Source organism: Orbicella franksi, chromosome 5 (genome assembly GCF_964199315.1).
Source record: "Orbicella franksi chromosome 5, jaOrbFran1.1, whole genome shotgun sequence".
Classification (NCBI taxonomy): Eukaryota; Metazoa; Cnidaria; class Anthozoa; order Scleractinia; family Merulinidae; genus Orbicella; species Orbicella franksi.
The window spans coordinates 15,521,188-15,533,938 of record NC_138149.1 but is presented as its reverse complement, the minus strand read 5'-3'; the positions used below and the strand labels follow the sequence as shown (position 1 = coordinate 15,533,938).

At 39.0% G+C, this 12,751-nt stretch overlaps 3 protein-coding genes across 3 annotated transcripts; 1 reads left to right on the top strand and 2 right to left on the bottom strand.

The window, feature by feature from the left end:
• Positions 1-850: 850 nt before the first annotated feature.
• On the bottom strand, positions 851-3,976 carry LOC145486646 (vesicular inhibitory amino acid transporter-like). Its single transcript, XM_081465347.1, has one exon. It carries the CDS (start codon positions 3,697-3,699, stop codon positions 2,005-2,007), a length of 1,695 nt encoding a protein of 564 aa, XP_081321473.1. The 5' UTR covers positions 3,700-3,976; the 3' UTR covers positions 851-2,004.
• Positions 3,977-5,069: 1,093 nt separating this feature from the next.
• Positions 5,070-8,494, bottom strand: LOC145486647 (vesicular inhibitory amino acid transporter-like). The gene has a single exon (XM_081465348.1). It carries the CDS (start codon positions 8,492-8,494, stop codon positions 6,989-6,991), a length of 1,506 nt encoding a protein of 501 aa, XP_081321474.1. The 3' UTR covers positions 5,070-6,988.
• An 18-nt stretch (positions 8,495-8,512) lies between these two features.
• On the top strand, positions 8,513-12,707 carry LOC145486648 (vesicular inhibitory amino acid transporter-like). Its single transcript, XM_081465349.1, has one exon. The coding sequence runs from the start codon at positions 9,259-9,261 to the stop codon at positions 10,705-10,707; it is 1,449 nt and encodes a 482-aa protein (XP_081321475.1). The 5' UTR covers positions 8,513-9,258; the 3' UTR covers positions 10,708-12,707.
• Positions 12,708-12,751: the final 44 nt, after the last annotated feature.

The following is a 12,751-nucleotide window of genomic DNA, read 5'->3' as shown; positions in this document are numbered from 1 at the left end:
TTCCGACAACAAAAAACTAGGGTGTCGGAATCTGCCCTTCCATAGGGGGGTGCGGATAAAAAATGGAATGTCCCATTTTCCGATGTTCTCGTTTGGAAAAGCAAAAAGACAAATAATTGCCTGATGTTTTTGTCAGTGTTTGTCAGCTTTCTTCTTTCTTTCTTCTCTTTATCACTTGATGCTTCAATCATGGTATCAAAAAACTGCCCAATCATAAATGAACACGTTATCATTTTCGTGACACAACAGGTTACCATAGCAACAGTGTGACCTCCTAAAAACAGCCTTAATTTCAGCTTTAGGGGCTTATAATTGAAAAACGGCACGGTGAAATTTTTTTATATTATCAACTTTTGATAAGCATGATAAGATGCAACTTTTGGCAAAGTTTAAAAAAATTCTGTTGGTAGGGTTCAGAGCCACCTTAAATTTTTGAAAATTTGATACCTTTGAACTCTTTGATGTTTTCATGGTAACTAATAATTATTTCAACTTCATTGGATCTGACTTAGCTTGCTGATAAATCTTCTACAAGTTTACGCTAAACTTTTCTCAGCTGCAACATCAGGCCTATTGTAATAGATCTGCCAAGGCAGGAAAGTCTTAAGTTCTGTAAGTCACCTTAAGGGTGGGTGGTAACAGTTTTCAGCATTTTTGTTCGTGATCAATTGATCCCAAAACAATAGAATCGAACAGCTGCTAAATCATCAGTAAACAAGAAGGATACAGTTGACTTGAGATTAACAAACTCTTCTTTTGTTAACAGGCTTACAAGCCACTGAAATGTGATGTGACAAAACAATAAAACAAAACAAAAAAAGAAAACAAAAATTGAAACATACAAGTGAAATGAACCTTGAAAAATTTTAATAACAAAATAATGTCGTGCTTAATAATGTACATTCATTATATAAACAGGAAATATATATTACCCAATGAAAAATAGATCTATATTTTCAAACATTGAAGTATAATCTATAATTACATCAAATATACATTTCTCGAGTATTTCTGACCCAGTTCCAATCTAGTTCAAAGTCATGTCCATTGATAATGCTGAAATAACCGTAAATGCCCAAGAATCTTCTTGATCCAATATTTGCTTTTAAAAGTAACATAAACATATTTACCCAGTCATTGACATTAGCTATGGGGATAAAGCAAACTAGGTGAAATATTGATTTACCATCAACATATCTCCAAAGACTTTCCGACAAAACCTTTTTTCTTGGGCTAAAAAGGGTTATGCAGCACCTTCCACATTTACAATGGATCTTACAATAAATTAAAAAATGGCAAAAATTTTACAGCTAGCATACAAATTTAACAGTCTCCTGTACTGTCTGTAGTAAGCAAGTCATCCTTCATAAGCATCCTTTAAGCTTGTGCACACAACTTATTTTTCATTTAAAATTTCTAGGTGTAGAAATACTGATATTTGCAAACCACTGAGATACCTTAAGAATCTCTTGACTTTTTTATTTTTTTCCTACTAAATATAACAGTGCTTATTGAATATTTCCAACACAATTTGTCTCAGACCTTGTTTTCAAAATGCTGAGGCATCAAAACCAAAAAAAAAACTGTAAATTTCTTGAGATTCATAAGATAGTCACCATTTCTTCACCTCTATTAATTCTCTGTTTAATACAAAATGAACTAAACATTACTTAATGTACATAACTCAATAACATCAAGTCTTTTAAGTCAACTGGAACTCTTCAAGCTCCAAGGGTGATGAAAGTCAATCCCCTCGCAGTATTGATGAGTTTGAATAAAATCAATAACCTTAAATAGCATCTAACTTTTCATTGATTTGCCACCAATTCTCAGAACCAACATTAAAGTTAAAAAATATGTGGCAATCAGAAAGGTGAACTCATTGTTTTGAACCCTTGGGACAGAAAAAGTTACATTTGACCAGAATTTTAATCATCTTGATGCTTCTATTTAAACTTGAAGTGCTTCATAAGAAAGAAACTGTCTTTTTGTAAAGAACAAAAGTCAGTTTAAAGCATCTTTAAGAGCAATAGAAGAATAAATTAAACCTAAGATGCCTGCACCTATCCCAAATAACACTATAAACATCTCTAAAACTTTGCTACACCACCTTAATTTATTCCATTTGAGTTGCAAATGGAAGAGACAAGGAAAAATCAAAGTTATGCAAGCTCCAAACAAACTTCCAAATATGCTCATAAGAAGTCCAAAATGAGGGACAGCCAAAGCAATACCTAATGTAGAAAGGACCAGAGTGGTACGTGTTGCCAAAACCCACAGGTAATTATAACGCTTATCCTTGTAGAAGATTGGAAACTTTGGTAACAGAACTATATCTAAAGTCCCACCTACAACAAACATGTTGAGAGGGTATGAAAAGTACACATTTACAATAACCAGGAATGTTGCTATTTTACTTAAGATGGAACCATGTGAAGAACTAAGATTTAAGATTGCAATCGACTGAGTGCTGCTTCCAAAGGTAAGGCACCCAAAGAGCCCCACCAAAAATTTTATTGTTGTTACAGAACTAAATGCTCCATGGGAGACCTTTTTGTATTTTTTGGGTTCCTGCATAGAGCCCTCAATACCAGGAAATACTGTATGGCCACAGTATGAAAACAAAATGATGCCCAGACTTATGGGAAATTTGTTTAGATTAAAGGAGGGGATGTTCTGCACAGCCCAGGAGTTTGATCCTCCTAAATAAAAGCCTAACAGAATAAAAACTATGATAAATACTGCCAAAACTGCTAGCATACTTAACCAGGCCATAATTGACAGTCGCTTGATAAAAACTGTGGGAAGCATGGCTAGCGCACACAGCAAGCACCATTCTTGAATGGACAGCACAACCAGGTTACTGAACAGGTCCATCATACTGCTCCCCATCATCATCACCATTAGCACACAGCAGCAGTAGGAGAGCCCCACAGTGATGAAATCAACAAGCCGACCACCTATTGGCCCCCAAACGTCCGCGGCAATCTCGGCAAAGCTCGCCCTTACTCGTTTGCGAAGCCGGCTCTTCGGGGAAATTTCGTAGAGGCAGTCCACCAGTAGCACTGATGTGATGTCGTCGAAGAATCCGATCGCCAGAATGAGAAACAAGGCGGGGAAACCTCCAAGAGAGACTGCATAAGGCATCGCTACAACGCTACTGCTAGCCAGAATCATGTTGACAATGTTCCACAAAGCAAGTATGGTCGATGCTTGGCCATCTTCTGATAACTTCTCGAACAAAGTCACTGTTGTGCTTTTCGATTTCGAACTTTCGCCGTTTTGTCCACTTCTGTCGGGAATTGAGATCGCTACAGATCGTTGATGTAGAGACCTTGAGATTGACACTACACTAGAATATAACGAGAACTGGAACGAAGGAATGAATAGAGATGTTTGACTTGTTGTGAAAGTTGTTGTGAAACTTTTACTGTTGTGCGTGAAGAAGCTGGAACCACTTTTCTCAAACGTCTCGTTCGAACGAATTAGAGGAGTGTTTTCGTTTGGTTCGCATTCGTCCTCAGCTTCCTCTAAAAGATCTTGTTCTTCTTCGATCTGTTCTTTCGTCAACGGCAAGCCTTCGATAATTGTCACCAAATCGGGTTCTTTTATCACTGTGCTCGCCAAAATTCCTGAGCTTGTAGTACACGGGAGCGTTGAAAGTGGAAACGTGTTCGTCTCCAAGCTGTCCTTTTCCATTTCTTTGTTTTCTGACTCGATCTTAACCGCCTTGCCTCTCGTAAGGATACAGTGAACGGTCTTTATGAAGAACGTAGAGCAAAAACGCAAGTCGTTTCTGTGGTAAGCTTCCACTGGGAATGCAGGAAAATGCGGCGCTCATCGGTCTGGTTTAGTCCACGTTAACCACGTCAGACTGGTTTAGCCAAGTTTTCGTTTCTCGCTTAATTCAAGTTTCGCGCCTGCATTTTCGCACGTTGTTCCGGTAAAAACATGAATAAATTGCCAAGTGAAGGTGTTTACAGTTTTTTCTTCTTCAAGCTCTAGTAACAAAGACTTACAAGTTGTATGGAAAAGTAGTAACTGCGATCAATATTTGAAATTGTTATGATCGAGCGTCCATGCGTGCCTGAAAGTCACGCAATACCATAACGGGAGCACGTGTAGCGCAGAGAAAACCCCCAAATTCAATTAGGCCAAAACCCGAGGCAAAAGCAACATTTTGTTAGAAAGTAACAGCAAATCAAGTCAGTGGAAAACTGAACAAACTAGGGTATGAATATTTTCGAAAACCAAAAATATTTCAAGAAAAGAAACTGAGATTTCGGATTTCTTTGAACTCGTCTAATTTTAGACGAAATTGCGCAAAATCACGCGCCAGTTGGCCTGAACCAGTGAAACGGGATGTTCTCATTGAAGACACGGCGCGGGAAGTACTACTGCGTCCGTTAAACCTCTTTCTCAAGCCCTATTGTTCTGGTTTTATTATTTAAAACGAGTTTTGTTTTGTTTGGTCCTTAGTCACGTCCGCTGTTTGAAATCACAAATGCATCACACAAGATACTTCCGCTTGTTCTGGTGAGGGGTGGGGGTGCGGTGTCAAAAAGGAAATTTTGAACAAGACATATCAAGTCTAAAAATTACTCCTAAAAATACCCAAGTCACGAAAAGTTCACTGCCCCCCTTTCAAAATATGGGAAAAGGTTTCAATGTTATAAAATCAGTTTTTTTTTCCACTCCAGAGACCCCTTTCTTCTACAGCTAATTGTATGTCACATCAGCCTGTTTACTTTATACTGACAGCTGTTTAAACTGAAATGATTCTGTTTCAATATCTCCTGTAACTGGATTGAAAGTGCTGCTTATGACCCGAAATGAATCAATTAATAACGTCTTCCAAATCTACTAGTGGGCTTGCTTTCTCACTAAATTATCCAATGATGTGAAACTGAATGTCAAGGAGCTGTAAGACTGGCCAAGGAAAATATTAAGATACTTTTATACCGAACACCCTGAAATCTATTTTTCAGTTGTCATGGATTTTCATAATAAAAGGTACCAACTGTAAGAAAACAAGATGACAAGTAAAAAGATTTAAATCCACTGGGTAGTCGATTTGAGGCAAAGTTGGAATTTTGGGCACAATATTAAGGTTGTTCTCTTTTAGTCACACAGCATATTGCCAGCTGAGTAAAAATGCTTCCAAATCTCATAACAAAAAAAATATGTCCAGCAGGTATAAAATTTTGCAAACAACCCCGACCAGAGATAAACGAGAATGATACAATTAGTGTTTCTCATGATCAGGTATTGTATATTTCACCAATGTTAAACCTTGTAGTGTTTTGTGTATGCTTTCACATTTGGGGACAACACTTCTCAAAATATCTGTATGCACCCGACTCCTCTACAGGCTCCTTTACTTTATAAAATACTGTAAAAAAAGTGAGGATTATGTGGAGGCTGCATGGCGGAGTGGTTTAGGGCACTGAATTTGAAATCTGGAGGTCCCTGGTTCAAATCCTCCGCCCTACCACTATCTGGATTGGTTCTCGGTAGCCCTGAGTTCAACTCCTCGACTGTGTTGTGTAAATAGCGAACTGGTTAGCATCCAGCAAGTTGGGATTCCTAATAGTATATGTTTTATTTGAAATATTTGTTTATTTATTTACAGTGTCCCCAGTTAGCACATTTAATAGTGCTAAATACATTTGACACTTCAATAAAAAGTTCATTTATTGGGATACAAATATTATTCACTCTGATAACACTACTTGTCTACAATAAAACTATTCTCACTCACAACTAGCATAATTTACATTACTCATTAAATTAATCTGTCACTGTTCCATATTATTCTTAAAATTATTGTTCGTCTTCACAAAGAAATCTAGGAAAGACCCATTTTCATTGTGCATACTTGCACCCATTTGCTTTGGTTTCAAAACATCTTTTCACTACCTCGACGATTGATCTGCCAGGTTAAATAATCTAATCCCACTTGTGCACTCAACACAAAATGATTCCAGGAGTTTTGAAACTATAACATTCAATTTTGACTTCAAGTCATTGTTCAACGACTGGGCTGCCATTGTGTGAGTAACAGTACATTTCTCAAACATGAAAAATATTGCTATGTGCAAAATACATTACAAGATGAAAATCACCTTTTAATGCTAGTGACAAACCATGTGTAGATGCAATAAATTTACACAACACTGGAAAATATATATTTTCTTACAAAATCTTCACTCTAAAATGCTATAAATGATTGCATACTATAAATATGTCCTTCAATATGTATACCTTTGACTTTACTGGCAATCCTATAGCCTATTATTACTTACAACAAGTATTACTTAACACGAACAAAAACATAATTCAATACTTAAAATCAGACTAAACTAATATGATCAGAACACACTTGCTTGAACCGTTTTAGAACAAGGAAAGCCACAAAACACTATTACTTGCCTCATGGACCCTAGACTATAAACTTATTTTGATCAGTTTATTCGGTAAAAGGATTATACAGATACCCAAGCTGTAATTAAACTTGATATAGAGTCTTGTGCCCTCAAAGACAGGCCACCAATATTTCCTTTGAAAAATTCAGTTATTAGGAAAACAAGATTTTCCTTAGATGATCTGTAAATTCACCTGTTAATGGTCAGAATGGTTGCAGTTCAACATTTGACAATAACACTGTACATACAACATGTTTATACTGTATTGAAAACAAGCAAAGTTCAGATTTGTCCAATTCTTATGTAATTGCCAAGTTTAAATTCCCTGCATTGCAAGCAAGGGGGATGATATTATTATTTCACACAATAATTATTACGGTTAAAGGTTCGCGATAGATTTAGGTCAGACATAAATGAACTTGAGGGGTAAAAAGTTAAAGTAATAATCTTAATCAAACTGAAAGCCATGAATGATGTGATTATATAACAGAAATGGCTTCAAAATTGGATTTCAGTCCACTTTACAAATGCATCTGCATATTTGAGGTAATCAAATCACATTACTAGAAAGTATGAAAAGAGTCCACAAGAGCTTTCCCTGAATACACAAAGCCAAGGCCTCCAGCGATAATCCCAAATACAATAAGAACAATCTCGCCTGTAATGTGATACCAGCGTAGGAACTTCCATCGTAGCTTCATGTGGGCTACGCATGGAAACGTGAAGGAAAGACATGTTCCAGTAAAACTGCCAACGAAACCCATCAACAGACCAAAGTGTGGTACGACAAGGGCAATAAAAAGTGCAAAGGTTACAAGTAATGTTCTTGTTAGCAATAACCAATACCAGTAATGTTTTCTTCCTTTCTGTAAATGTGGAAAATGAGGACCAAGAGTGTTGTCAAATGTTTCTACCACAACAAACAGTGGAAGAGGGAAAGAGAAAAACACATTCAATGCAACAAGTGCTGTTGCTGCTGTGTTAAATGGCACATCTTCTGCCAGGTTAACGGTGAAAACTTGATCTGTGAGCAAACCAAATGTCAGCACGGCAAAGAGGCCAAACACTGCTTTGACAACAGCTGAGATAAAGAATGACACATTCATCATTTTGTTGAATTTTTTGGGCTCCCTCATGCTACCTTCTATTCCAGGAAAAACTGCGTGAGCACAATAACTGAATGTTACAATGCCAAACCCAACAGGAAAGGTACTGATATCAAAGGATGGAATATTGTGCACTGTCCACTGATCATGGCGCACAAAACAATATGCTATCATGACTAACAGGGCAGACATAAGTGAAAACACAGCCAGCATGCTCATCCAGGCAATAAGAGACAGTCTTGTGATGAAGACACTTGGAAGCACAGCAACAGCACAGACCACAGCCCATTCATTCAATGTAAGTGGTATGTACTTGCTTGTAATCTGAGAAAACATGGTGGTTAAAAGGACCAGATACAGGACTGCTGCGGCATAGAGTTCTACCGTCTGGACGACACTAACCACCTTGCCACCAACGCCCGGCCACACCGCTTCACCTACATCAGGATATGAGTTGCGCACTCTCTTTCTCAGCTTGCTGCGGGGAGAGATCTCATACAAACACTCGACCAGTAGTATGCCAGTAATATTACAGAATATTGCCACTATAAAGATACAGAGGACTGCTACCACTCCTCCTTCTCGGACAGCATAAGGCACACCTAGGATACCCATACCCTGGATCAGATTGGTGACATTCCAGCCGGCCAAGAACGCGGATGCTTGTCTATCCTGACACTCTTTTTCCACCAACGACACCGTAAAATGTGACATGGAAAATGAACGGAATCGTTTGAAATTCGTGTTCCATGCGGACCGCGGTACTGGCTCGTCAGGGTCAGTGGTTCGTACCAGAGGCGTTCTTTCAGTAGATTGCCATTGCTTGTTTTTGTCGACTTTTCGGAGTTCGTAGCTTGCCTCCTTCTTATCTTCATTGTCACTATCTTTGGGCGACAGGGAATTCGAAAAAACGAGTTGCGAGTCACGTTCATTGTATTCCAGTTCGTCCAGCGTGTCCGCCATTGCGGTGAAAAGCACAACCAAGATACCACTGACACCCTTCGGAAGCAGGACAGATCGCTCAGCTGGACATCAGCTTATTTTGAATCCTGTCGCCAATTTGATTCGGCAAAATAGAAATCACAGAGAAATCAAGATATGGTAACCAACTCAACCGCAACTTAGACGACCACTAAAGATCAACAGACAAAATACCGCATATTATTTCAGCTACTGAAGACTCGTCACGCTGTAACACAATAATCAAATTTTGATTGGTTTTCACTAGTCTAGTCCCCCGCCTTCTATTTCCGTAAAAGGACTGCAACCTCCACAACAAAAGCACGTGCAATTTTTGCGAATCAACCGGAAAATCAAGACTCGCTCAATTGAAGGTAAAAGAAAAGACATTTTTTTGTGGATCGAAAATGAATTAGTCACCATATAAACGTAGACAATCGATCCAGAGGTCGCGAAAAAGCCGCTTGGGCCTGTCAAGGTCATGTCACGCGTTTGTGACTGTCCATGGTGAAATCTCCAATCTGATTGGTTTAACTTTGCACGATTGTCGTCTTGATGACCGTAATAGGAGTGCGAGCAGCTACAACAAAGAACTCACATGTGATAACGAGAAGATCAGTTTTATCTTGTTTTGGGACATGAAATTACAGAGGGGCTAACCAATTTGTACACAGTTCCTGTTTGTAAAAGCTGTCTAGACCCGAGTTTAACTAATTTTCGTAGGACATTCGGGGGAAACGCTCGGAAAGTTGGAAGTTGAAAGAAAAATGGACAGTGAAACCACAGCTTCAATTCTGTCCACAAGCCCAACAAACCATGACAACAACGAAGCGATCTCATTACACAAACCATCTGTGCAGACCGTCGACGAAGATTCACCTCTGTTGTTCGCTCCAACTGACGACCATGGGGTGAGCTTCAGGAAGTCAGGCATCGCTGAGAGCATGCGAAAACTACGTAGTGCTACAATGACCGTGTCGGTCTTGGAGAAACCGTCGGACGATCGCCATGCGTCTGCTTTGCTTGCCGGGTGGAATGTGACAAATCTTATTCAGGGAACAGGCATTCTCGGTGTGCCGTATGCAGTCATGATGGGCGGCTGGGCTGCTGTAGCTGTCATTGTTATAGTAGCCGGAATCTGCTGCTACACCGGTAAGCTTCTGGTGGACTGTCTGTACGTGGAATCTAAACGGACCGGTGTGCGCAAACGAGTCCACGTAAACTACCCGGAGGTCGGCGAAGCGGCATGGCCAGGCTGGGGCAACAGAATAGTCAGCGTTGTTCAGGTGTGTGAGATGTTCGGTGGCGTTATTATGTATATCGTTCTCCTTGCCACGGTATTCAGCGACATCTTGAACGGAAAGACACCCCTGGACATTTACCAGTGGGCCGTGGTGTGTGCTTACGTTGCGTTACCAGGAATCTTTATCACCCGCGTTTCAGTGATCGCCTGGATCAGCATGATCTCTGTGTTTGCTTTGTTGTCCAGCATCGCTACCATCATCATCTACTGCATAACTGAATACCGTGACATGCACCTCTCCAACATTCCTCCCTTCGACCCGGAGAAGTTCCCCATCGGTTTTGGCATCATTGTCTTCAGTTACTGTGCACATGCTGTGTTTCCTGGCGTGGAGGGTAGCATGAGAGAACCAAAACAGTTTCCCATGATGATGAACGCAGCATTTGCTCTGGCTGCAGTGGTGAAAATGCTGCTTGGTCTGTTGTCAGTGCTCAGATTTGGCGACGCAACTAAACAAGTCATCACAGTCAGCATGAACAACAGTCCAATCTTTAACATCGTCACCACAGCCCTTGTTGTGACCAATGTCTTCCTGGCCTTCCCTCTTTGCATGTTTGTCGTTTTAGAAACATGGGATGTTAAGATTTTACCATATTTTCCACATCTCAGCAAGGAAAGCAATTACCACTGGTTTTGGTTGCTGCTCACCCGTGTCATGCTTCTCACCTTTGCCTTGTTCCTGGCCATTATTGTGCCACACTTTGGTCTGTTAATGGGTCTGGTCGGAAGTTTCACGGGTACTTGCCTTTCTTTTGTTTTCCCCTGTGTTTTCCACATGATCTTAAAATGGGATACCACTCCTTGGTACAGCATTCTGCTTAAGATTGTGGTCGTGTTGTTTGGTTTAGTATGTGGCGGTTTTGGATTGGTGTTTTCGGGAAGAGAGCTTGCAAAGGCATTCACTTTTGGTTAAAATGATAGACATATGTTTAAAGACATATCATTTGGAAGGCAAACATTAACATTTACTTGATGAATGGGTATAACCAAAAATGTGATTATTTGTCTACATATTTTTTAATCTTCACTTGGGTAAAAACATATTTGTGTAAATATTTAATGGCATGTGTTTGACATTCCCAAAATCTCTCTGCACAAAAATGAAGGAAAGATACTGAGTTAGAGTTTGCACAATTATAAAGAATGAACTTTTTGATGACCCTGATTTATAATTTGCAATATTATGTTCAGAGACAAGTTAAGAGTAAATATCTATTAATACACCATGCTTGTCAAATGCAACATTGAAAACAGTTATTTTAAAAGTAGAGAGAAGTCCAAGAAGGGTGAAGAACCACTTTATTTACAGATAATGGTGAATTACTAAAGTTTCTGAGCATTTTCCATTATTTTTGGTTTCGAATTATGTATGGTGGTCTTGATTGCTTTCAAATCTACTGATATAAAATTTTTGAGTCACCTGGTAAAATATGTATGTGCTCCCTAACAACATGGAATAGTTACTTGGTGTTGGAAAGTTTTGCTAGCTATGTGTCGCAAAAGCAGTGGTTTTGGAAAATAAGTGTTGAATAATTTGGTTTGTAAAGGACCAGTGGACTCACCAGAGTCTTTGCTCACAAGTTATTACTAGCATGATTGTGATTATATCAGATAATGAAAATGCATATTTAAATAAAACAAAAATAAATTTATCTTGACTCGTGTGCCCTTCTTGTATATTCACAGAAATAAGCCTGAGCAACTGAAACAAAAATCAAGATTAGCCAGACTCGCTCTTGAATCATCAGGTCAGGAGAATTTTATGGTACAAATAAACTTTTAAACATCCAGTGTAGGGCTGCAAATAACAGTCAGTTAACAGAAAATGGTTTAAATATAACCAAAATTTACCCATGTCTGAGGAAAATGTGGCCAATACCAAAACGCACAAGTGATGTTATAACTCAAACTCGGACAAACAAAACGAAATGGTGAAAAATTTGAAGCTCTTTTAAGCATGTAAGCAAGTGTTCCTAGAGCAATTTTTAAAACAAAAATTTGGCGTCCCTTGGCCTCCTATTTCTCTCAGAAAACACTTATGTTGTCTGACTCTTGCAGGGCTCCAATAATTTGTATTCTATTTTTAGAATTTGCGTGTTTTGTTGTTATATAAAACATCCTTGACTATATCATTTCACAGATGTAAACATGCAGCAATATATACACTCCTTCACTGGACTGCATTTTGGTATTGCCATTATGAATTTCATGTATACAGTAAACTAAAGGAAATATAAATTTCAACATTGTCTGTAGCACAAACCACTTGCCTAATGGTTGGTGTGTTGGACTCCAGATCAAGTGGTCTGGGTTCAAACCATGGCTGGGGTTACTTATGTTCTTCAGGGCAAGACATTACTCTCACAGTGCCTCTCTCCACCCAGGTGTATAAATGGGTACCGGTGAAATTAATTCTGGGGAGGATCCCTGGAATGGACTGGCATCCGATCTAGTGACTTTCCTCCTTACCTGACCACCTGCCCTTGGGTTCCTGAGGATGTGTCTGACTGTGACCAAACCAAAATATTGACTTAATGGTACCTATTTCATTTCAGGAAAAAAAAATAATTTATTGGAAATATGCAGTGGCTTGGTAGAACCCAGCTATTCCAAAAATTTGATTTAGACAGGTTTTGACTCAGCTTAGGGCTTAGAGAACATCAATTTTCACTCACTACAGAGTCACTAGAAATGTGAGTTGATAAGTTCTTCATGTCCCAACATTGAGTTTAATGCCAATGAAACAATTTCATATTTTCCACCAGGCGTCTAAAATGATTTTCCAATCCCAGCCCAAAGCTACAATATTGGACAATTTACAGGAAAATTTAACACCACCCCTCCCCCCATTTCAATAATGGAAAAAAAGGCGCGTTTTGGGTTTTAATAGCAACAGTTCATCATTGATTTGGGGGGAGGGGTGGTTTTACTTAATAATAATAATAATAATAATAATA